The sequence below is a fragment of the Symsagittifera roscoffensis genome, chromosome 5, assembly GCF_963678635.1.
Source record: "Symsagittifera roscoffensis chromosome 5, txSymRosc1.1, whole genome shotgun sequence".
In the NCBI taxonomy this organism is placed as follows: domain Eukaryota; kingdom Metazoa; phylum Xenacoelomorpha; order Acoela; family Convolutidae; genus Symsagittifera; species Symsagittifera roscoffensis.
Genome location: NC_087066.1, coordinates 40,093,153 through 40,114,766, shown reverse-complemented (window position 1 = coordinate 40,114,766; position 21,614 = coordinate 40,093,153). Strand labels below are relative to the sequence as shown.

The window sequence follows — 21,614 nt, the reverse complement described above, 5'->3', positions numbered from 1 at the left end:
AAAAGTTTGAAAAAAGGCAAATGGACCTGGCTTTTTATTGGCTAAACTCGTCAGCCAATCATAGCTACTTTTCCAGTGTCTGCATATCTAAGTGTTTTTTCCTTTCCTACATTCCAGAATTATCCCTGTAAAATAAGCAGCATTTTGTACTGGCTTCTTATACTGCAAAATTGATCAATTAAAAATTAATCAGATCACCGCCGTTTTTCTATTCACTGCTTGATTTCTTAACAAAGACATTTCAGGTGCCCAGCAACAGAACTTTTTTGTTTTCTACACTTTTTCTTCGTTTTCGGGCTCGGATGAAAAATTAATCGGCCCTCAATCCAAATTTGCGACTTGAACAACTGAGCCATCAGTCATACAGTCTCACAGTCAAGCTTCTTCAACAAAAAAGCCTTGTTATTTTCATCCTTTTGAAAACAAACGCTATTGTTTACTTTTATAATTTCCAAAGTAGAGAAAGAGAGAAAAATGTTGAATTTTTAACATAAAAGTCTTTTCTACTTCAAGTAGCTTCGAAATTTTTAATTCTGACTTGAAGTTATTGGCTGAAAAGGCAGCTGCTTTTAAACACAAAAAGACTTTGTGATCCCAAAAATGGCTGAAAACCTTTCATGCATTTTGAAACAGCCAATAGTGTTTTAACCATTGTTTGTGTAATGGATTCTTTTTCGTGAAAACAGAAGGCAGAGATATAACAAAAAAGCAACAAAAAATCAAAGAATTTGTTTGTCAGTATCATCTAACTGGAACACAATGAAAAAAAAAACTTTTTTTTGCATATGGAGTGCGTGGGGGATCTTTTTAAGTGTTAAAACAAAACCTATCAAAAACTGACAGATACAAGTTATCATTCCGGCCACTCGAAAAACTGGAAAGAAGCTACGGACAAAAAAATCAGCGGATTTAGGGATCCCTTTGGTTCTACTTTACGATATCAATATTTGGTTGTGCAGCGCTAAATTTTTTCAATTTCATCTTATAATTGCCAAGAAAAAGTTAAGAAAAAGGTAGCATTTGCGTATCATTTCCAATCTTTATGCATTAACGAAAATTAAACACGCGTATCTTCAATGATGAAATAGATCAGCTTCAAACTAATAACACTGTTTCAAACCGAAGAGAAACTACACTTTGCAAACACAAAAGACAAAACACTCAAAGTTAGCTTTGAAAAAAGTATACAGAAAAAGAAACTTACAAAGCTAAAATATGATTGACTAAAAAAAGTTTTAAAAAAATACCCAAAACGAGAGTCAAACCACAAACCTCGAGAATGCAAAACAACTGCTGAACATAAGTGAGTTATGTGCGCTCAAAAAACCAAAAAACTAGACAATCTTAAAATAAAGACCACATAATATCAAACTGCCAAAACAAAATAGAAAAAATGCCAGCAAAATGAGCACTATTTAATGCAAAAGGATTGATAAATAGTGACTCGTATAATAACACAAGGCTTGCTGGCTTGCTTTTGTAATACAACAACGAATAGTTTTCGAAACTGCTTCATTTTTGACCTGTCATGCCTAAAATTTTACGACGATACCAATTACTAACTGATGAAATATCAAATGAGTTTTTTCTGTAAAAGACTGAAAGTTGATTGAAAAGTAAACGAATCTGTTCCTTAATAGCACTCCAGGATTCTAATTAATTTGTAGCTAAACTTTTAAAGCAATCTACAATCTGCTGCGGTAGGGGGTCGAGATTGCAAACATAAACAATGAAAGGCGTTAATTTGAAAATATATTTTACTAAATTAGAGCTCAAAAATCAATAAAAAACAAATTGGCAAAACGAAAAGTTAACGTCCAAATTTTGTTCTTCCTTGTTTGTGCGCCTGAGTGTGTGCCGAACTGATTGTTACATTCTTCTCTTATAACGTGAACATTTTTTCCGAAATTTGTAGCCAAAAATTTTACCCAAAAATGGGTAATTTCGGCTTTTTTTAGTTAACTAAGAATTACGCTGAAACTAACGACTTAATTGATAAGAAAGTTAAATCAGAGAAGCCTCTTACACAGCATGCCCAAGTTTTAGAATAGTAAAATCGGGAAATGACCTGTTTTGGCTATCATTTAAAAATATATTCCCTTATACAGATTTTTGCAGATTTTACCCTTCTCGAGCCTTGTCGGGCTGTGTGTGTAAGAGGCTTTTTTTGATCTAAAAATTTCTGATTACTCAACTCAGTAATTCAGCGCAAGCCTTGATTAACTAGAAAAAAGCTAAAATTACCCATTTTAGGTAAAAATTGTGGGTAAGAAATTGAAAAACAAACTACATCATATTAATTTCGGTTTTTTTGTTCTCTTCATTTTTGTCTAATCTTAGCCCAGTTTGAGAAAAAAAACGTATAAAATTTCAAGTTCTGTTTGTTTTGTCCGGATAGTTTAAAGTTTAAATCAGCACTATGTTTTAAAACTGGTCAAAATTACAATGATCATTTTCATCAATTAAAATTAAATATCGAATAAAAAAAATAACTAGCGACCGATTCGTTTTTTTTTGCAAATCGAAACGAAATTTGTCAAGCAATGCATCTTCTGAAAATTCGAATTTTTTTGCTGATATCAACTATATAAAACAAATGCAAAGAAACTAAAAAGCAGTAATTTCGGCATTTCTTTTGCACTTGATTTTTATTAAAACATCCGTTTTTTTTTACAAAGAAATTATTTATAAATAGTATTTGAGATACCTCTCACAGGTCAATTGTAACAAAAAGAGCTACGCTCTAATTAGAGCAATCTTATTCTAATTTTTGGAGAAAAGTGTTAACGCTTTCCATGCAATTAAAAATGGTAATCCTTAAGATTGCATGCAGTTTTTTTAACAAAGTGGGCTTGTATTTTAAAAAATGCAATAATTCAAACTGGTTAGCTCTGGAAAGACTGTAGTTTAGATCTAATTGTCTCCACTCCATTCACTTCACTATAACTCTAGACAGATTTATGATCAATTCAACAAACTTTGCAAATAAACAAAAACGACAAAAAATTGATTTCAGAAGGATTTTTTGAAAAAGATAAAGAAATAAGCTTGAAAAAATAGTCTTTCACCGGATTTGAACAAAGCATATAAAGTTCCTACTTTGATGAACTGGACAAAACAAGAAAACTCCATATATAGTTGAATTTCATTTTAAATTTTTCAAAAAACAACAATAAGAAACAAATGACTGATTGAGACTCCTATCTTTATAGAGCCCAGCGTTTTCAAAAATTGTCTACAGATAATTTATAATTTTAAATCCATATAAAATCCATATCAAAAACCATATAAAATTTTTTTTGATATATACAATATTATCATGAAAATAAAAAAAAAATTCAGAACATATTAAGTCGCTTTGATGATTAACAAGAATTATCAGCCAGGGTGCGCAAAATCAGTTTTCGATTTAATTAAGAACAGCCAACGAAAGACCGATTTAAAAATGCAAAACTTAAAATTAGTTAAATGAGCTTAGAAAAATGAAAACAAACAGACATGATTTGAACCAAACATCTCATGAATAACTAACATGCGCCTTTTTGAAACAAATGTGTGAGTATCTAATCCCTTTACTTCACATCAAGACTCAAATAAACTAAAAATAAGCTGATAAAAATTAAGTTGTTTCGTTTTATTTTCTGAAAAAAATACAATATATTGATGCTGCAATGAATGATTTTCAGGCAGATGACACGATTTTGATAGCTCGTTTATCATAACAAAAAATATTATTTTTTCCTATTAAGAGATAATTTTTTTGTCTATTCTCAAGATCTCAGCTATTAAAAAGCAATATCCTATACAAAATAGTAAAGTTGAACGTTGCGTCATTTGCAAGACATAGGTCAAAATTATCACAATTGAGATACATCGAACGAACAGAGCATTGCGTCTTTTATGATGTAGCACAAACATAGCAATTCAAATGATCCAAAAGAACACGAGACAAAAGTCTCTGCCTCGAAAAACAATTTCTGAAATATTGAAAACAAAGTTGTTCGTTTGTCTTGACGAGAATTAGCTATTTCTGAAATAATGAGAAAGAAACTGTTTGTTGGTCATCATAATGGAAAAAGTTAAGGCATTCATCTCTCACAAGCAAACTTGGCTAAGAAATTTTGAAACGGAAAAAAATCTTGATATCCGTTTATTATACTCTTGAGAAAAAATCCTTAAAAAATATATCAACTGCAATAAAATGGGGTTTTAATTATCGAAACATTGGAAAATTCCTCAATTAAACCATTGACCGAAGTTTAGGGGAAAATCAATGGCTAGCTAACCCTATTTTAAATTTTAGGCAATGTCTGAAAAATAGGTTTCAAAAAAGTGCTATGTTCAGTACATTTTTGAAATCTATTCAGGGAGTTAGTTACTGGCAGCTATTTTACAATTTTTTAAATCTTTTGGATTAACTCCATTCTTACTTCATTTATTCCGACCGCAAAATTAATAGTTATGATAAAAGATATACGTTTCTGAAAAATTATCAAATGAAGTTCTGAACAATCAAAACTGTGATTCCGATTCAACCACAACAATACTTGATTGCTAGTTTCTTTTATGAAAAACTATTAATTTCTATAGGCCTCGTAACACTCGTTTATAAAATTTGGTTTTTTAAAAAAAAACAAGCCAATTGAAAATTCGTAATTGAAAGGGTACAGATTTCGAAAAGATTGAGGGCCAAATTGTCATAAACTCAGTAAATTTCAAGAAACGCTCAGTTTGAATTAAAAATCCAAAAAACTTTGTAAACAAAAAAATGATAAAAACTATAAGAATGCGTTAGTGAAACGTTTCTCAAATTTAACAAGACTGCTCGTATCAGGGCGAAGCCCTAGAGTTCCGACTGCCTTTTAAGGTTTATGGAGCAGTAATAACATTAAAAAATTAAATGTAAGAAAAAATAAAATGAAAAAAAAAATTTCTAAAATTTGAAATTTTTTTATGAAACTCATCACCCCACACGCCATACAAAGTACAAAAGGATAGATTTTGCTTCTTGTAACAAACCAATTATGGCGAATAGGCTTCTTTTAACTAATTTGGAACGATTTCTATGACGGATTAACTCTCCGCTTACGCGTTAATAGCGCGAAATATATCGCGCGTTAATTGTCCCAAATTGGCCAAAATTGCAATCTTTAAACCAAATTGTAACTTTACGAAAAATGATCATAGGTGAAATATCTTTTCAAATTTGAGCTCAAGACAACAATACCTTTTGATCGATAGAAAAAAAATTCCGTCCAAAATGGCTAGTTAAAAAGTCGAAATTTGTCTGAAGAAAAAAAACCCATCCCGATCACAAATATTCCGTTACTTTCGTATCGAAAGTGGGAACAATAAAAACAAAAATTTTCAACTAGTTTTCCTCAAATTGGGTTGAGTTTAGACAAAAAAAAGCTCAAGATAAAATTTGCGTGAAAATTAGCTAGAAACTTTATAGTGCACTTTTTTCTAAATAAAATTACAAAATGAAGCCCTTGAAACTGATCATTTTGTTTGATTCGAGATTGAGCAAACTTAAAGGGTCAATTGATGTAAATTAACATGAATTGACTTTTCATGTTTGCTCAAGTGCTCAATGAACCAAACGAAGTTGCCCATTTTAAAAGTTTGTTAAAAGTCAAAATTTTGCAAAAAATAAGTGAAACATAACAAGACTGCTCGTATCAGGGCGAAGCCCTGAAAGTTCCGACTGCCTTTGAACGTTTATGGAGCAGTAATAACATAAAAAAATTAAATGAAATAAAATAAAATGAAAAGTTTTTTTCTAAAATTTGAAAATTTTTCTATGAAAATCATCCCCCCACACGCCATATAAAGCACAAAAGGATAGATTTAGCTCCTTGCAACAAATCAATTATGGCGAATAAGCTTCTTTCGACCAATTTGGAACGATTTTAGGACGGATTGAATCTCCCCTTACGCGTTAATAGCGCGAAATAAATCGCGCGTTAATTGTCCCAAATTGGCCAAAATGGCAATCTTTAAACCGCCATAACTTTACGAAAAATGATCACAGGTAAAATATATTTTCAAATTTAAGCTCAGGACAACAATAGCTTTCGAATGATTTTTAAAAAATCTGTCAAAAATGGCTAGTTAAAAAGTCGAAATTTGTCTGAAGAAAAAAAAACCCACCCCGAGCACAAATATTCCGTTACTTTCGTATCGAAAGTCGGAACAATACCTCCCACCATTAGTTGACTTCGTCTTTTTTGTCTAAATATTGCACAGTTTGAGGAAAGCTAGATAAAAAACTTTACTTTCCTTCGGTTTGTTTTTCAAGACTATGTGAGCTTTTTGGTCTCAAAATGCAGTGAAATTTTACAAACTGTGAAAAAAGCACAACTAATCCAAATTGTTCAAAAATATCATCAGAAATCGCTGATGTTTACTGCCTATAGTAAAAAGAATGTTGAAATAAGATATGATTTTCAGACAAACGTGTTTTATGAACACTATTTATATTACAAAACACATGCTACCGCATGTGAACTTATTTTAAATATTTGCTGAACTAGCAAAAGAATCAGTATTTCAAACTTACTCACAACATCACATTCAATTCAAACGGTTCAAATTTTTAAGTATTTTTGGAGAGCTCTGAAAATCAAATTGGTCGCCATAAAAAAGTTAATATTTCCAAAAACCGCACCCTAGAAAATTTTTTCCTCCCACCACTGGTAAAAACGGAAATGTTTGAACCCGTAGGATGTTTTACGTTGAACCTGATTTTGAGAAACAACATTTTTGACCCAATCGTTCTCTTCGATACGGATTTCTTGTTTGCCTTATGTAGGCAACTGCTAATTCTAAGCATCTATTACCTCAGAACCACATAAATCGTGTAGACTAAATTGTTAAGGTACTTTTAATGAAGTTAGATTGAGATTTATAAAACCTGAAACTATTAATATGCGGCGGCGTAGCGCAGCGTACATATCTAATTATGTAAATTTTTCTCGGTGAGTTATTACGTGAACGTTTGAAATATCTTTTCCGTCGAGCTCTGATCTGAACAAGACTGCTCGTATCAGGACAAAGTTTAGAATGTTCCGACTGCCTCTTAAGTTCTATGGAGCAGTAATAACATGAAAAAAATAAATGTACAAAATAAAAATTAGTTTTTTTTTATTTTGAGATTTTTAGTGAAAATCATCCCCCCATACGCCATATAAAGTACAATGTGATAGATTTCGCTCCTTGTAACAAATCGATTATGGCAACTAAGCTTCCTTCAACCAATTTGGAACGATTTCTAAGACGGATTAAATCTCCGCTTACGCGTTAATATCGCGAAATATATCGCGCGATAATTGTCCCAAAATATCCAAAATGGCAATGTTTAAACCCCCATAACTTTACGATTACAGGTGAAATATCCTTTCAAAATTAAGCTCAGGACAACAATGCCTTTTGAATGATATTTTAAAAATTCCGTCAAAACTAGTTAGTTAAAAATTTGAAATTTGTCTGAAGAAAAAAAAACCACCCCGACCACAAATATTCCGTTACTTTTGTTACGAACAATAACTTCGAAAGCCAACACAATCGATATGATGAAACAAATATAAAAAATGTAGAAAAAAACTAAGCTACACTACTAAAAAGTATACGTTAAGTGAGTGTACTATAAAAATATGTATACTTTATGAGTGTGAAACGTCTACTTATATTCAGATATCAACCGCACTAAGATTTTGAATAACTCAAATTTAACTAAAAATGAAGGAAATGGTAATAAATTGGTAACATCGCAATATTTACAATTTTTACACGGGGATCAAAGCATAGAAAACTATATTGACTTTTCTCCAATGAGTACACAACAAATTTATCGAAAACTTTTCGGATCATATCTCAATTAAAGTCACTAGCCGACAAAAGCACGCTATGTTTTATTGATGTTATCAAGTCTCGGAGTTGTGGATTATGCAAGTTCAATTATATCGGTTTTTAAGGATAGTCTTGACCGTATTTTCAGTAACAGTGATTGTGTTGCAGCATAGCAGGTCATACGATAGTAGCTTGTTAACTAATTGTATTTCGCATCTGATTGATAGAAGTTGATCATTCTTCCACTCCTTCTGCCAAGATAGCTCGGATTAGGATCTGATTGCGTCTCATCTGATTACGCTATAACTGAGTTTGTCCTTTCTGTTTTCATCACAAATCGTGTCGTCATAGTTTGTTGTTTGCAGTCGAAGAGGAAGACGGAGCTGACGGGACCATTTTCCTAGCCTAAACAATGTATTTTTTAGAATCAATCTTTTCACACCATAACAAGACAGCTCTTAACCCTGAATTTTGCGATAGCGATTCAATATCTATGCATCTATCAGGGGTGGACGTCCCTTCTCTGGGATTAGACCCCTGCCGACCCAAAGGGTCCCCCTTTGAACTATTTTGAGATATCAATTTTTGGTGACGTAACCTAAAAATTTTCTAAAGGAGCCTTTGGCGCCAATATATACTAATTTTGAGGGGGAAGGCACGCAGAAAAACGCAACTTTTTGGTTAAAATTTTCCAAGAAGTGCCTAAAAGCGCCTTTTTTGGCCTGTTTTTTCAAAATTTTGCCTGCGACACAGACATTTTGGCCAAAACAGGGGCTTTTTAGTGCTTTGGGAAAGCTCGGAAAATCAATTTGGTCAATCTAAAAAAGGTCGACAAAATTTCCGAAAATTTTTTGAAAATCCGCCCCCCACTCTCAAGAAAATCCTAGATCCGCCCTTGACATCTGTGAAGTAGTAGTTTTTGATTGAAAAACTTGATGAGATTTTCAAAAAAGAAGAAACTTTGCTCATATTTTTTTCAAAGCTCTTCTCTCACGCTTTATGTCAAAAAAGTGGGCCTTTTCGCATCTATCTACGTTTCTATTAAACCAAATAGCTTGCCTCAATTCAAATGTTTTCTGAGCTGGATTAGAGGTGGAATCAAATTGCCGCTGATGCGTAATAGACCAAAATAGCGTGTTAACTATCCCAAATTGGCAATATTCAAAATCCCAAATAAAATTAAAGAATGATTGCCGGTAAAATATATATAACTTTTCAGTAACCTTCTCCGTAAGACGAATTAATAACTTTAAAACATTAATTAAACTTCCGGGTCCATTTAGCTGTCACAGAAAATTACAAAAATTCTCATAATCTTTTCCGTGAAAACCAAAAACCAATTTGACAACAAAAAGCATGATCTCGATTGCGGATAAACTCATTAAAATAACAAGAAGCCCGGAATATTCCGACTGCATTTACAGGTATCGACCACACTTTCTTTGAATCCCTGAAATTATAAAAGGAGACTTTTGAAGTTTTTTGGTTAAATTTCCCCCACACAGACTGTCAAATACAAAGTAAAATAATTTTTATCTGGTTAATGTTTCTTAATGTTTTATGAGCAAGAGAAAATAATAAATTGCACGCAAAAAAATTCGCATTTAGGGAATATAGTGTAAAATAGGAAACTAAATTAGGATTCGAGCCCAAATCGACAAAGAGAAAATCCATCATTACTTTTTGATTTAGGCAACATGCTCATTGGAGTGAATAAAATACTCAATTCTGATTGGCTAGAAATTCCAACTTAGAATCAAGTTAACATCCCCTGAACCGGGGTTGTATTCAAAATAACATCCCCTGAACCGCTTTAGGGATGTTATTTTGAATACAACTTTTATCGGCAAATTCGTGGCTGCCAAAAGTAAACAAAATTACGCTCCATTTTTGTTAAAGAATTTAACTAACTTAAAGGTAAATGTCCTAATTTTTAGAACTAAAACATAGCCATATGAGAGTTCGAAGAGAGTAAATAGAAGCAAAAAACAGCAAAAAATATAGTCGTGTTTTGTTTTGAAAAACTCCAACTTTCGAGCTCCAAAGAAAAAAATAGAAAACTGACCCTAAAGCTTTTTGAACTTCTACAACAATTTTTGATTGACACTTTATTGATAAAATTAACCCAATTTGAGAAAACTGAACCAGTAAGTTAACTTTTGATTTGGCTGTGGAATCTGAAAATGAAATCTATCTTCGAAACTGAAGTGGACCACAACTTTAGTGATTTTTACACTTTTGCTTTTCGATAGTGGGAGAGGCACTTAGTTGGAGATGCACTTAGCATAGTGGTGAGGCGTGCTCTTCGAGATCGTCAGATCGTGATATATCAAATTTGAGCCTGAACGAATTTCAAGATTTTTCCTGAAAAAACCACAAAAAACAATCACGACGTACATAAGGGTCATCATTACGTTCATCGACTCTTAATCAAGACTGTTTCGGTCAAACGTCTAGAAAATGCAGTTGAAGTTTCGTGATTAGTTTTTGTCGTTTCTTTTAAATCAGTGCTGTGCAAAATGGGTGGCAAACCTTTGTCTGATGATTTATCCGAAAATATTAACAAAAAGAATAGACACATTGCAACGCACAAAACTGCCAAGACACTTTTTTATTCCATTCAACTGTCGTTAATATTTTTAAACGGCGCATCGGGCAAAACTACCGCCAAATTTTACAGAAAAAACGCTCAAACTCAAAATTTCAGACGCTAAACAGAAAAATTAGGTAGAAACGGCAACGTATCTCTCTCAGAGTTCAATGTTCAAATTCCATTTTCGGAACATAAGTTTGCTAGATAATGATTTCGAAACATCCGTGAAAATTGTTAAGTTTAGGTGAAAGCCAGAAAAGAAGTTCTGATAAACCTTCAAAAGATTGAAGTTTCTAATAAACTTCAACAGTCCAGTAGAAAAATTTACAGGACAACATTTTGCAATAAAAAAACGGAGAGCACCCAAAATCGTAGTTACTCAACCCGAAATTCGAACTACTAGTAGTATAGTTGTTTAGGACTGTTTCTCTGCTAAACGGTTTGGATGTCTTTACTCTGGCCACAGAATAATCAACGGAGAAAAACCACAATTTGGGAAATTTTTTATGTTCACAGCAAAAATTTCGCGTTTTCGGGTGAGGGCTACGTCTTCCAACACGACAATGAAAACGCTTTAGCCCACACCTCTAGGAAAAATAAATATTTTAGTTAATCGACAACCATATCCCAACATTGCGCTGGGCACCCTCTTCTTCGGACCTGAATATGATAAAAAAATGATTGAGGAATCCTGAGAAAAACGTCTTTACAAAATTCTACTTTCAATTGGTGATCAGTTGATTTACCTATATTGAAGAAATGTGATAAAATTGTTCGCCCAATTAGCCCAAACCTTTCAGACTCAATTTTAAAACATTCATTGTCTTGAAGTTATTCAAAACAATGTACGTCGCTGCAAATGCGCAGCCATTTTGGTCTGTTTCTTTTTCGTTGCACTTCATTTAAAGATTTTCAACCTTTCAAATTCAATGTCTTTTTGAAGTCTCAAAGTCAAAATTATTTCAAAAACATGCAAACTTCAGGCAAAAAGCCGGACGCTCCATTCATTCGGCAGCTTGAGCAGTATTTGTTCTATTTCATCATGGTCGTACCGATTAATGTTTTTTCTTACTACAACCACTTTTGAAACACCTTTAATTTCTAAACTCAAGTCTCACCACGGTACGAAAACAATGTTAACTGATTTTCAAAGAACCTGAGGGAAGTAAGATAGAGATAACAAAATAAAAGTAACTGAAAGCTTCATTTTGATAGGTTGCGTAGTTTCGACCAATATAAAGGCACAGAAGCGACTGAAATGTACACACTCAAAAAAAAGAAAACAATTTTTTTCTGTTTTGAAAAGATCTAACTATTTATTGGTTTTCTACTGCTACCAGTTTCGAAACACTTTTAGCTTCTGGGCGTACAGCTTTCAAAAATTTCTTCCCCGTGACAAGATTCGAACTCGCAATCTTCCTGTTAGAAGCCAAGCCGGATGCTCTATCGATTTGGAAACTTGAGCAACATTTGTACATTTTGATCAATAATCTTCCCACTTATTTGTATTGCACTAACAAGTTTTCAAACATTTTGAATTCTAAGCATAAGTCTCGCCACGATACGACATTGGGAAAGCTTGGATTGCTTGGCAAAAAAAAATTCAAGCAAGCTTTTGAAGCGATGAAACTTCTACAACATTCTTGGCATTCTCTAAGAAGTTTAACAGTGTATTTGCTTGAGTATAGCGCTCGACAAAATTAGTGTATTTGCTTTCAGTTAAATATTGCATCTATAGCGCATTCCGAATTTCATTTAATTTACAAGATTGAAGCCGTGGACAAACACTATATAGAGGCCAAATTGTTGGTAACAAGCTTTCTGGTCAACAAATCAACAAAAAGAACTGTTAATTAATTAAATCTGCTCTTTTGGGCGTTTGAAATTAATTTTTCATTCAATTCAGCACGTAAAAACCGTGCTAAAACCTTAATCACACTAAAAGCTTTGTTTTTTATCAACTCCGCAAGTTTACCGATATTCATTGCCACCTATATTTAGGGTCACAGCTTTTCCAAGGTCACCACTATTCCAGGTCACCGATATCCCAGGTCACGGATATTCCAGGTCACCGATTTCTAGGATTAAAATAACAAAATGCAGCATGCAGTGATTCAATCATACGGGCAGAACAACGGTACAGAGAGGAAAAACTGTGAGAGGTTAAATGTAAATCACCAAAATTTTCGTATTTATTTGAACCCGGGACAAGCGCGAAAAGTCCGAAAGAAATTGAAGCAATCGAAGCAAAAACCGACCAACCTACGACGAAACTTCAAAACTCAAAGACTCAAATCTGTAACAACAGTTTGTTGAACAAACTCTAGTGACCACTCTTTTAAGTGAGTTAAGGATTTTGTAATACAAACTTAAAAAGGATTTTCTTGCAGAAATAATATTTTGTGGCTTAAACTCTAGTGACCGCTCTTGTCAGCGAGTTACAGATTTTGAGTTACAGGATATCTAAAGAGTTTGTGGTAAAAAATATAGTGACCGCTCTTGTCAGCGAGTTACGGATTTTGGACTACAGACTTTTAGAAAGGATATTTAAAGAGTTTGTGGTGAAACTCTAGTGACCTCTCTTGTCAGCGAGTTACGGATTTTGGACTACAGACTTTTTTCCTAAGTAAGTGTTTAGCCATGTCTCATAAAACAAGGATAAAATCTGCAACAGATGTAGCAAAAGAGGGCCAAAAGTTTTGTAAAACCGGTAAGTTTGAAATATCTGCCGATGAGGTTGATTTTCACTGCTTCAGTTGTGGAGTCAATTTTCATTTGACAAAAGTCTGTAGGGCACTAAATGATGCAGCGCTCCTAGGCGTAAAAGAGCTGGGAAATAATGCACTTCTTCTGTGCAATGACTTTGTGGCGCGAAAACAGCGAAATCGGATCATAGAATCAGCTGCAAAAATTCAACAAGCCAAAGATGATAAACAAATAAAATCTTTTCAAACAGAGGTAACAGAAATCAAAAAAGCAATAACCGAGTTTAAAAAAATCCTTCGTTAAGCAACCAATTCCAAAACAAACTCATATTGGAGCAGATCATCCAACACCAAAGAAAACAGTGGAAGCCGAAACCCCCGAAGGCATACGAGTAAGAGGTGTGCTTGAAAGCACTTCAAAACTTGCCCGTGAGCGAAATGAGCATGATATGAAAGAGATATCCGATTTGATGACGTTTTCATCAATCGAATGTGAGATCACTGAAATAAAACGTATCGGACCCTATCAAGAGGGAAGAGCAAGGACAATAGTTTTCACATTTGCAAATAAATTCCACAGACGACTGATTCTCCTGTCCATCAGCAAGCTTAAGGAGTACAACAAATTAATATTTGTAAGTAAAGAACTCAACGCTGAAGAAGCAAAACAAGAACGTCTGATACTTAAGAAACGCCGAGAAATGATTGAAGCTGGAATATTACGGAAGGAACTCAAAATTCGCGACCTAAAATTGTATAAGAAAGACGGGGATGACTGGGTAGAAGTCAAAAACGACGAAGAATCGTCGTCATGACTCGCCGCAAACCTTTTTGAAAACAGTACCCACCTACTTTTGTACAATGTAAGGAGTCTTGTAGACTTTGTTAAACGCATGGACTTTTCAAATGTCATACAAAATTGCGATCACTTCAAAATTATCTGCTTGACGGAAACCTGGTTAGTACCAGAAATACCCGATAATGCTCTTTTTCTCAATAACTTCGTCATACATCGAAATGATCGTAATACGGTTAATTGCCAAACAAAGCATGGTGGGGTGCTTATTGCAGTACACAATAGTATTCAACATCGGTGATTAATTATTGACTCAAAATTCACTGATACAGTATTTGTTCAGCTTGAATTTAACGACTACAGATGTCTCTTGTGCTGTATCTACAGTGCCCCTAAAAACAGTCCATACAGGTATTCGCCCATTCTTCTAATGGAGCTTCTTGAATGCTTAGACGAACTGAGTAGGAATCACGTCACCAACCTTACAATGCTTGTAGGGGACACCAATTTTGATAACACAAACTGGCATCATATGGAGTCCTCAAATTTGGACGAAGCACTCGTACTAGAGGAGTTGTTTGAACACAATTACCAGCAATTGATCACAGGTGCTAAAAAGCAACTTGATGTCATTCTAGTCAACAATACAGAACCAATACTAAACGTAAGTGCAGATAATTACGTTAAGAAACTATTTAAATCCGATCATCAGCCATTCCAGCTCAAACTAAGTTTAAATGATTGGTTCAAAGTGACAAAAACTTTGCCTGAAAAAGAAGATTTTAGCATATTCTCGTTCGAAAAAGCGAATTGGAATGAAACCGGATTATACATTGTGCAAAATCCTTTCTTGCCTTACTGCTTCAGCAATGTCGACGTTGTAGTTGATTTATGGTATGATTAGCTACATAAGATATTGGAAAAACAGATACCCAAAAAGACAAAACACCGAATGAGTTTACCTCCTTGGGTCAGCAATGAAACATCAAATGCAAAAAAGCGGATTAAAATGAGAAAATGGATGAATAAAAAACCGTCCCCGAATAACTACCTAAAGCCGGCAACACTTGAATCAGGAGTAAGTGAATTTTTAAACGAAGATCAAAACACTTAGTTTTCGAAAATTGAACATTTTCACAAATACAAAAGTATTTTAAGAGCATTCAAAAATCAACTCAACTTCCCTCAGAAATGTACTTAAATGATCAGATCGCTGTCACCGATAAAGAAAAAGCCCAACTCTTTAATGAGTTCTTTCAATCAGTCTTTACTAATTCGGATTATCAAAGAACCTCCAATAACTCCAAAACTTCAAAAGTAGATAAACTCCACTTTACAAGAGAGAAGTGCAAACTACACTTGAGAACTTGTGTATGGGGAAAGCAAAATGTCCTGGCGGTTTAGGAAATCTACCTCTTTAAAGTTTAGCTAAATACTTGGCTCCTTCACTGACACTCGTCTTCAACATAAATGTTAATAAACATAACTACCCTTCCTTATGGAAATTGAGTATCCTTATACCAATATTTAAAGACGGAGACAAACAAGACATTTCAAATTATCGTCTCATTGCGCTCACGGCGTGCCTCTCAAGTTCTTGAAACATTAATTTTCGAAAAAACTATACGTAGCCATTGGACTTAATATCTGCAAAGAACAACATGGATTCACCAAATGTAAATCCACAACGACTCAAATGATCTTATATCTCAGTGAAGTATTTGACCACTTCGAATCTCCAACACTGACTGCTCTATACCTCGACTTCGAAAAGGCGTTCGACAAGGTCAGTCATGAAAAATTAATAGAAAAATTGCAAAATAATGGCATCACTGGAGGAGCTTTGGAGCTGCTTGAAAGCTACCTGAAAGGTCGAAAACACCGAGCAAAAGTTGGAAACTCGATCTCTTCAGAACTCGAAGTCAAAAGTGGAGTTCCACAAGGCTCAGTACTGGGTCCTCTGTTCTCCATAATTTTTATAAATGATCTCCCAGAGTGTATCATGTCAAGTTGTTTCGGATACGCGGATGATTTTAAAGTTATTGCTACCAACACGATCACTCTACAAATTCACGCGACCAGAATATGGAAATGGTGTAGCCAGAATTTGATGACATTAAACATCAGCAAATGTAAAACGCTGAACTTAAAAGGAAACGGAAGTATTTCAATGAATGGAAAGACACTTGAACAAACACAGAAGGAAAAAGATCTTGGAATAATTGTATCGAACGACTTGACATGGACTGCAAACGTCGAAAGAAGATGTGAGAAAGCAATCAAAGTATTTTTCACTATAAAACGAAACATCGCTAATGGTACAAGTTGGATTGGGAAAAAGAATCTTTACCGGAGCTACATTGTCCCAATCATTTCATACGGTGCAATTCTTTGGAAACCAAGTAAATCAGAATTGAGAATGATAGAAAACCTTCAGGAAAAAGCTTCGAAGTGGATCCTTGGTACCAATAGATTAGACTATAAAGATAGATTAAAACGACTTTCGATTCTACCACTATCCTTGTATCACGATATGCACGTTCTTTTGACATTTGTCGACATACTGAAAGGCAGGTATCATATTGAGTGGGAATCTTTTGTTCAAGTACAATCAGAACAAAACACCAGAGCACAGGAATTGAAGTTCTATAAAACACGAATTCGGTTGAAGAAGAAACAAGAAAGTGAGTTTTGGACAAGAGTTACATTCTTAGCAAACACAGTTGCACAAAAGATAGGGATTAATCCAAAAAATCCAAAAAATAAAATCGCGGAAGTTTACAAAAACTATTTTGTCAATAAATATAATCTCGAAGATATATGCTCCTGGAGACTGACATGTAATTGTCAGAACTGCAGAAATCAACACAAACTCAAATGAACTTTGGAAAACTGGAACTCGGGAATATCTCCCCTGGGTGCTACCCTAAATTCTGTTTTATTATTATTATGATTAATACATTGGCAATCATGGTAAAGGGCATCAAAGAATTCGACAGTTTGAAGACACCTCAAAAGGGGTACATGTTGAGGTGCAAAGGGTCAAACTCTGACAGCGCACACCCCGGATAAACAGCGAATACGGAAAATTTGGTTAAAGTATTGGTAACAGGAACCAGATCAATATATTTTTAGGAACTAAAAATGTGAAGCTTCTTTTAGCAGTTAGAGGGTTCCTTGAACAAATTGATTTTCTAAACATGGAAAAATGATTTTAAAACAATCGATTGTATGGCTTAAAATGGCTTGGCACGGTTAACACAGAGGCGAAAAGGCCCTTCGCATACACAAGCGAAAATATGACCGATAATCCTACTGCGAAAAACTGAATGAATAAAACTTTGAGTCTACAAAACTTCTTAAGTGACGCACGCCAATTATGACGCATTAGCAGTACCAGTCAATTAAAAAAAATTACCACCTAGCATGCCTCAATTTAAAGAGCAGTCTATGCAGCAGTAATAACATGAAAAAATTAAATAAAACAAAAACAAAAAAAATTTTTTTTTTGTGAAAATCATCCCCCATTTGTGAAAAATGATCACAGGTGAAATATACTTTCAAATTTAAGCTCAGGGCAACAATACTTTTTGAATGATATAAAAAAAGTCCCGTCAAAAATTGTTAGTTAAAAAGTTTGTCTGAAAAAAAACCACCCCGAGCAGAAATTTTCCGTTACGCCTGCAATTTGGCATGTACTATGCAATGCAGACTAGCCTGTAGAGATAGTGGTTCTTTCTGCAGTGGCTTCATGAGCGTCTGGAGGAAGAAGATGGCACTGTCTCTGCTCTCCCAGTACTGCACGTGGGCAGTGGGCATGGTCGAGATGCCACTGTAGAAATCCACGAGAGACTTCTGGGCACGCAACTCGTAATCCACTCGGAACTCAAGGTCTAAACAAAAGTTGCATTAAAAATAAGTTGTAAAAAGTTAAAACAGACAGAATTAGTTGAGCCAACACACAGTTGGAAAAGAGTCAATGAACGCAAGTAAAAAAAAACTGACTTGTTTTATAAAAAAAATCTCAACTTTCGCATTTCAATTTAAAAAATAAATGCCCTTGAAGCTCTTTGAATGCTAAGAAATCTTATGATTAACAATTTTTTGATAAATTAACTCAACTTGAGAAAAATGAATCAATCGGTTAATTTTTAATTCCGCTGGGAACTCCGCTGGGAAGATTAAAATCCGATTTTGAAAATAGAAGTCGATCACGTTTTTCGTGACCTTTACACTTTCGCTGTTCAATAAAGGAGTTTATCTTCCTTTTAGCAAAGGAAATGAACCGAACCTAAAAAGAAATCAAAATTCAAACCACGAAAAATCAAATTTGAGCGTTGATATCCTGAAAATATATAATTATAAGAGTCTTCATTGCGTTAATTGACTCTCAAATTTTTTTTAGAGCAAACAAATGTCCGAGAAACATCCTGCAAGATTTGCATTCCTTCCCAAGAGCCCTGCAAGCTATGAGTTCCTAGCATACTAAGGTTAAAACCTTTCGTCCAGACTGTTACTGTTCCGACCACGCCCTCAGAACGAGAAGAAAATTTCGATTTCAGTTTTCATTGTAATAAAACGCTCTATAGAACCATTTGTGAATCTCAATCAATCATTTGCAAACATAATTACACCTGCTTAAACGTCAAAAAAATTTCCAAACAAGGAAAAATGTAAATTATCTAAAGCAAAAGCAATTCAATTTGTTTGAATCCTTGAAATTTTCCAAAAATAGCCAAAACTGGTCAAAATACTCTTTTCTTTTTATAAAACTTTTCTTGTTTAAGGCACTTTTCCTTCATAACCCAGCATATGAATTGACAGCTGACTCTTAAGACAAACTTCCTCACTTCCTCCTTTGTTAACTCTTCGTAAGTTTTTTTGATAAAAATAACTATTCGTTTGTTTGTTTGATAAGCAGTATAAAATACTTCAAGCTAATTCAAAAACAGAAATAATTTTACAAGCCGAAAAAAATCAAATCACAAATTTTTGCAACTCATCGGATTTTCTCGAGGAAGGATTTTCAAGAAAATTTGAACATTTTGTCGACATTTTTTTAGGTCCACCAAATTGATTTTGTGAGCTCTCCCAAATCATTATAATGACCCTATTATGAGCTTTTTTAGGGAAAAAGTTGACCAAAAAATCGCATTTTCCGGCGCGCTCAAATCCCCCCTTCAAAAATGGAACACATTGGCGCCAAAGGCGCCTTTAGAAATTTTTTAGGCTCAGTCAGCCAAAAATGGATATCTCGAAATAGTACAAAGGGGGACCCTTTGGGTCGGCATGGGGTCGAATCCCTGAGGGTCGGGGGTAGCCATTACCCCCACCCCCTAAATCCGCCCATGAATACATGGCTTTTCTCAGACTTCAGTTTGCACGTTAGATTTTAAAGCTCTTTTAGATCTATAGGTTGTTATTGTACAAGAGTTACTGTGTTTAGAAAAACACTAAGAAATCTTAACAGAATTAAAATACTGATTTTAGTTTAGCTAAATCAGATGCGGAGGTATAACGAAGAAGCGACGAATATTCGGTTATAATCAATGAAAGGCGACAACGTCCACTTACACCAGGCACAAAAAGAACGGTTGCAGTTAGTGAAGCCAAGAAGCATATCAATAGTTACTGGCTGAATTGCTGGCAGGCCAACTCAACTTACCATGGGAATAGGACGCCTCTTGAGAGCCGAATTTATCTAGAAAGATCGGTTCTTTTTTGTTTCTGAGATATTGACCTCTACTTCTCTTTATTTATCAACCAATCAGTACATTATTCAGGACTCTATTGGATGCCTTGTCTGACTAAATTAAACATTCATCAAACCTCAACAAAATGAATAGTTGAAGACTAAAATAGCTCCCAAAAACCTTTGAATGAAACAGGTATGAATTTCTAAATTCCGAAAAATCTCACGATTAAAAGCAGGGGTAAATCAGTTAAAAAGGGTCTAGAATTCAAGACTTTAATTCTTAAGGTGATTATTGTTATTATATGGTCACCTAAAATATATTTTTGGAGCGTAATTTTTGGAAGCCAGAAATTTTTTTTGGAATCAGAAGTTTCAGAATAAATATACATTCAGAATTCGATTCTATGCGCTATTTGATCACTGGGTTGCCCTCAATTTAACGAAACGATGGCGTTGTTGTTGTTTGTAGCTGCAAAAAGAGGGCTCGTCAAATTCGTGTCTTCACTGCCGTTTATTTTCCGTGCTCCACAATCGAAGATTGCGGAGATTGATTGATTGTTTCGTTTCGTCCGTAAAACAGTAACTGTGGCTTTCCCAGGGTTCGCTAAGAGCAGGAAGGCCCCCTTCCGACAGTGCTGATTAAACCCCATTCTAGGGGGCAGTTTTTGGTACGAAGTACCGAGCAAAACTCCCGTGCCCGATTTCAGCGAAAAAAAAACTTCTAATAAGCCCCGTTATGTTGGTAAGTTGAGCCATTTTGCGGCTGCAACGGGGTTGTCCCACAGGTCGTCAAGTTGAAGCGATGTTGGCTTCAATTGACAGTTAAAGAAGTGGTGTGTCATGCGGAATAGCGTTACAGTTTGGGCAGCTGTTTTCGATGTTTTTGTCCAATCTCGACAGATAATTATTTCGTTGTGTGCTATATCCACAGCGGAGTTGAGCAAAAGTACGTCGCGAACTTCTGGGAAAGCTGTTTTCTTCCGAAGCTATTTCTGGAGTTTGAGAGCCCTCCAGTTTAAAAGGATGTTTGATAATGTAGTTTTTCACCTCATTTGAACGACTTGTTTTCAGAGCGACTTTGTATTGACCTGGTGTTAGGCGATCATTTTCATCAAGATATTTTTTGATGTTGCCATAGTATTTGGGGCAGTGATTTTGATATTGACAGTAAGAGCAGTTTTGACAATAGTAATTGCGAGACCATTCCGCAGTGTTATGTAACGAGGTGCAAGAGAAGTGTACCAATCCGCCGAAGTGGCACCAGACGCTTTTGTGAGCTCTCGTTATTTTTTATCACAGATAGGGCAGATGTACAGCAGTTTTGGGTTCGATTCTATGCCGGCTTTTAGGAGAAGGATGTTATTGATTGATCCAGCTGAATGGTAGGGGAAGGTAGTCGCTGGTTTTCTCCGTTCCCAGATTAGGCACTCGTACTTTGTACAAAAGAAACGATGGTCATGCAATATCATACTCTTAGTCTAAACTATGGATATTTTTTCTGGCAATTTGTCTTCAACACAAAATTTAATTCTTAGTGAATTGCAGAGGATCTAACAAAAGCTGTTAAGCCTGTCCGAGGATATTCCATTTTGATCAAATTTCAGAGTTATTTTGATGAGCTGAGCAGCAAGTGTAAAGGTCACGAACAACGTAATCGAATTCTACATAGCTGATTTAAATTATCCGGACAAAACGCATAAAACGCGTTTTTAAAAAAAATCAAATTGGGTTAATTATATGTGGAAAATGACACAACTTGCTTAGACTATTAGCAAAATCAATATGATGTTATTTGTTTTGGGAAACTCGGGTCCAAAATTTTACCTCAAAAATGGTTCATTTTGGCTTTTTTTAGTTAATCAAAAATTACGCCAAAATAGCCAGTCGATCACAGACATATTTATATCAAAGTTAGCCCCTCACATAGTCCAACAAACTTTAAGGAGAGTATATTCTCCAAAACATTGAATAAGT

The 21,614-nt window shown here is 34.6% G+C and overlaps 1 protein-coding gene across 2 annotated transcripts in view; it reads right to left on the bottom strand.

The window, feature by feature from the left end:
- Positions 1–7,708: 7,708 nt before the first annotated feature.
- Positions 7,709–21,614, bottom strand: part of LOC134845453 (phospholipase DDHD1-like) — a 332,903-nt gene continuing 318,997 nt past the window's right edge. The window contains exons 14-16 of one of the 2 annotated variants that reach the window (XM_063862341.1): positions 19,611–19,646; positions 17,663–17,838; positions 7,709–8,256 (exon numbers count right to left, since the gene is read on the bottom strand). In XM_063862341.1, coding sequence (XP_063718411.1) covers positions 8,197–8,256; positions 17,663–17,838; positions 19,611–19,646 — 272 coding nt within the window. In that variant the 3' untranslated portion in view covers positions 7,709–8,196. The remainder of the gene's footprint in view (positions 8,257–17,662; positions 17,839–19,610; positions 19,647–21,614) is intronic. The other variant, XM_063862342.1, reaches the window with a different exon arrangement.